Source organism: Trypanosoma conorhini, assembly GCF_003719485.1.
Source record: "Trypanosoma conorhini strain 025E chromosome Unknown Tco_14.4_contig_01209, whole genome shotgun sequence".
Lineage (NCBI taxonomy): Eukaryota > Euglenozoa > Kinetoplastea > Trypanosomatida > Trypanosomatidae > Trypanosoma > Trypanosoma conorhini.
In genome coordinates this window covers 1-3289 of record NW_021705300.1, presented here as the reverse complement: position 1 = coordinate 3289, position 3289 = coordinate 1, and the positions used below count along the sequence as shown (strand labels likewise).

The window sequence follows — 3289 nt, the reverse complement described above, 5'->3', positions numbered from 1 at the left end:
GCTGGCGGTAGTGTTGTGCTGCGCATCCGCCGCAGCCAACCGCAGCCCAAACAAATTCATCCCCCGCCCTCGGAGAACTCAAAAAAACAGTAAAAAAAAAGGAGGCGCACAAGAGCAGAGCGTTTTCGCCCGCCGCTCCCGCGCAACTCCCCGCATGTTGCGTCCGTCCACCCTCGCGGCCTGAAGGCTCCTGCGGCGCCCACATCGCTAAGCCCCTCCCCGGCACGCGACGCCGGACCCGCCCGCAACACGCAGCGCCTTGCACGCCGTCCCGTTGGCGGCCGCAGCCCCGCGAGCCCCTCCCTCTTTTTTCTGCCGTGCCCGCAGAAGGCCCTCCTCCCCCAGCGTGTGTGCGTGTGTGGGTCCGGGGCACGCGGCTTCTGGAGCTTTTCAGGAAGGCGAGCGGCACGCCGTAGCCGCGAGAGGCCCTCGCTGGGGCCCAGAACCCCCACACAAACGTGTCCCCATTCTAAGAACAAAGAGGCAACACACATTTGTGTAGCGCACGGCCTCCACACCGTGTGCGCCACACTCCCGCTCAATCTTCTCAGCCCTCCGAAACGGATTCCCCGCACCCCACAGTTTCTCGCCTTCACGAGAGGAGTCGGCTTCGGCAACCGGGGCGTCGGTCGCCTGCAGGGCGCCGTCACCCGCCGCAGTGCGCCCACTGAACGCAGCCGCACTGAAGATGCCACGCGGCAGCGGGCCGACAAGCTGCATGCGACCCGCGACCGCCTCCCACTACTTCTTTTGCTCCTGCGCGGGCTGGTGGCGCGCGTCCGCCGGGCACAATTCGCAGTCACCTTCTCCTCGTCGCGGCAGCGCATGGTGGGGCGAGGCAGAGATGCAGTCGCATCGCCAATGCTCTCGAGTTATTTCCCTTTGCGGACGCCAACACGCAATCATGCCCCACCCACAAGGCCGTAAGTTTACCCACGGCAGCGGTGCTCGCTCCTCTGGCGCATCGTAGACAACTCACACCCTCTTGCCCGCCACGACAAGTCGCTCACACGACTTCGGATCTCGAGCTCGCCCTCGTGCCCTGTCGCCGTTTGCGTGGCCGTGCCGAACACTTCCGCCAACTCGCCTCCGAGGCAGCAGAGAGCAAAGTGGAGCGGGCATTCATCGCGGTGCAGCGGCCGGTGGAGGGGGTAGGGGCCGGCACTCGTCCACCACCGAGCCCCCATCCCCGGGCGCCCCAATCAAGACACGCCGCCTCACCTCAAACAATTTTGGCCCTTTGGTGTGATGCGGCCCTCCCCAACCGCCCTTGACAATCCGCCACACCCGCCCCCACCGCAGGGTGAACGCAGCAGCCGGCAATTTTCCCTCCCTCCCTCAGCGGGCACGGCCAGCCCTCCGCGGAGGCGAGTCCCGTCAGGCTGGGACGCGGTGCACGAAGCTGCTCCACGTTGTCCCGCAGTGGAGGAGTTGTCCCCTGCACCGTGCACGCCCCCGACTGCGTTGGTGAGTGTGGCCCCGTTCCACCGCCGTCCGCACCGCCACTTCCCCCTCCCTTCAGCCGCAGGAAACCCCAAGACGTGGCTCCACTTCGCGTTGAGCACAAACTCGCACACTCCCTCCACCGTGCGGTCAACGGCTCACTGTGGCCGCGGCGGTGCCTCCTCCGCCCTTCCGCGCTGCGCTGCGGGCTGTCGAGTCCCGCCGGCGGGCCCCGACCCCCACCGACGCCGGCCCTGCGGCGCAGCACATGCAGAGCGCCCCCGCAGCAGCGCGAACTCCTTCCTCGCGTCTCCCAGGCATTGCTCACATGAGTTCCTTCCTTCGCAGTTGTCGTTGGCTTGCGCTGCGGCTGAACACCCACCACCAGCCAAAAGGAGAACGAGAGGGGGAGATAGAAACAAAAAATAGGCACAGACACACGAGTCCACGCAGCCACATTCAGCGAGAGAGAGAGAAGGAGAGATAGGACGCCCGAAGGTTGTGTTACACGCATACACATCACACTTCAGCAGCCCGCGCAATGGGTGCAGTCAAGCAACAAACACACAAAACAAAATAAACAAACCCGTGAAGTGAATCCGAAGCGTGGGGGCGCGTCCACCGAGCAGTGGGGACGCGCAGCAACACGTGGGACGACCAGCACACGCACACCCTCCATCTCTCTCTCTCTGTTCCCACACAGCCCAATCGAGGAAGTGATAAAAAGAGAAAGAAAGAGGTAGCAAAAAAAGAAAACGAAAAAGCCCATGTGTATTGAATGCGTCAGCAGAGGCATTCGCTCCTGTTCCGCGGCGGAACAGTCACCGACACACCCTCGCACCCTTCAGAGTGCATTGAGTTCCCCTTCTCCCGCCCCCAGCACCAGACCCGTGCATGTATATTTATGTGATGCCGGGATTTGCCTTCTTCGCACTCATTTTTTATTTTGTGCCCCCACACAGTTTCCACGCAAAGCAAGTCCGCCCAACACACAGATATCGGCTTTGCGGCCACTGGCAAGCAAAGCAATAATTGTTATTTTCCACCCTTCGAAAAGCAAACAAGGGTAGCGCAGTGAGTGTGTGCATCGTATTATTACTGCTGGTTGACTGCGGCCTGAGTGCGGGGCTCCACGGGGGGCACACAGGTGTGTGTGTGTGTGTATATTCATTACTCCCCCGCCGCAATTTGTTGGCGCCCAGCCGCCGCCGTTCCTGCCGCGGCTCAAGGCGACAACACCGCCACTGCAGCCGCGGCGGCCACGGCGAGCAGCAGAAAGTGACTGCAGCCAACAGCCGCAGCAGCCGCACCGGCGTCGCCTCCGAGTTGCTGCGCCGCCCCGTCAAGTTTCTTCTGCACGGCGCTGCCGTTGACGGGTGCCGCCGGTGTCGGGGTGGGCGGCGCAGGCAAATCGGGGGCCGCAGCAGCTGCTCCCGCCGCTCCCGCCGCGTCGCTTTCTTTTGCGGCAACGGCCTCGTCCGGTGAGGGGGCGGCGGGAGCGGAGGGCGGCGAGGCAGCAGCGGAGCGGGCGGGACCGTCAGGCCCATTTGCGGGCCCCTGCGCCTCAGCAGCCGGCAATGTGCCGGGCCCAACCTCCGCCGCCGCCTTCGGATTCGAAAGATCGATGCCCGCAGTTCCAGAAGACAACTCTGCACGCTGTGGCTCAAGTGCCGGAACCTCTTCCTCCGCCTCCTCCTCGTCATTCTTTTCCTCCTGCTCCGCTGCGTCTTCCTCCGGATTCCCCTCGGCGTCGCCCTCCTCCTCAACGCGCGGAATGACGAGGCTGCTGCCGTTGGCGGCGATGGTGCACACCTCCTCGTACTTCGGGCACTTTAGCTTCCCGCCC

At 64.0% G+C, this 3289-nt stretch overlaps 3 protein-coding genes across 3 annotated transcripts, besides 1 other annotated feature; all 3 read right to left on the bottom strand.

The window, feature by feature from the left end:
* Positions 1-390: 390 nt before the first annotated feature.
* Positions 391-720, bottom strand: Tco025E_09647 (uncharacterized protein; the record flags this gene model as incomplete). The annotated part of the gene is made up of 1 exon (XM_029376458.1): positions 391-720. The coding sequence occupies one exon, from the start codon at positions 718-720 to the stop codon at positions 391-393; it is 330 nt and encodes a 109-aa protein (XP_029223438.1).
* Positions 721-1222: 502 nt separating this feature from the next.
* Tco025E_09646 (uncharacterized protein) lies at positions 1223-1963 on the bottom strand (the record flags this gene model as incomplete). Its single annotated transcript, XM_029376457.1, has 1 exon — positions 1223-1963. The coding sequence occupies one exon, from the start codon at positions 1961-1963 to the stop codon at positions 1223-1225; it is 741 nt and encodes a 246-aa protein (XP_029223437.1).
* A 201-nt stretch (positions 1964-2164) lies between these two features.
* Positions 2165-2207: a microsatellite.
* A 460-nt stretch (positions 2208-2667) lies between these two features.
* Tco025E_09645 (surface protease GP63) lies at positions 2668-3289 on the bottom strand (the record flags this gene model as incomplete). The annotated part of the gene is made up of 1 exon (XM_029376456.1): positions 2668-3289. A coding segment is annotated over one exon (622 nt), but the record flags the coding sequence as incomplete, so codon positions are not given.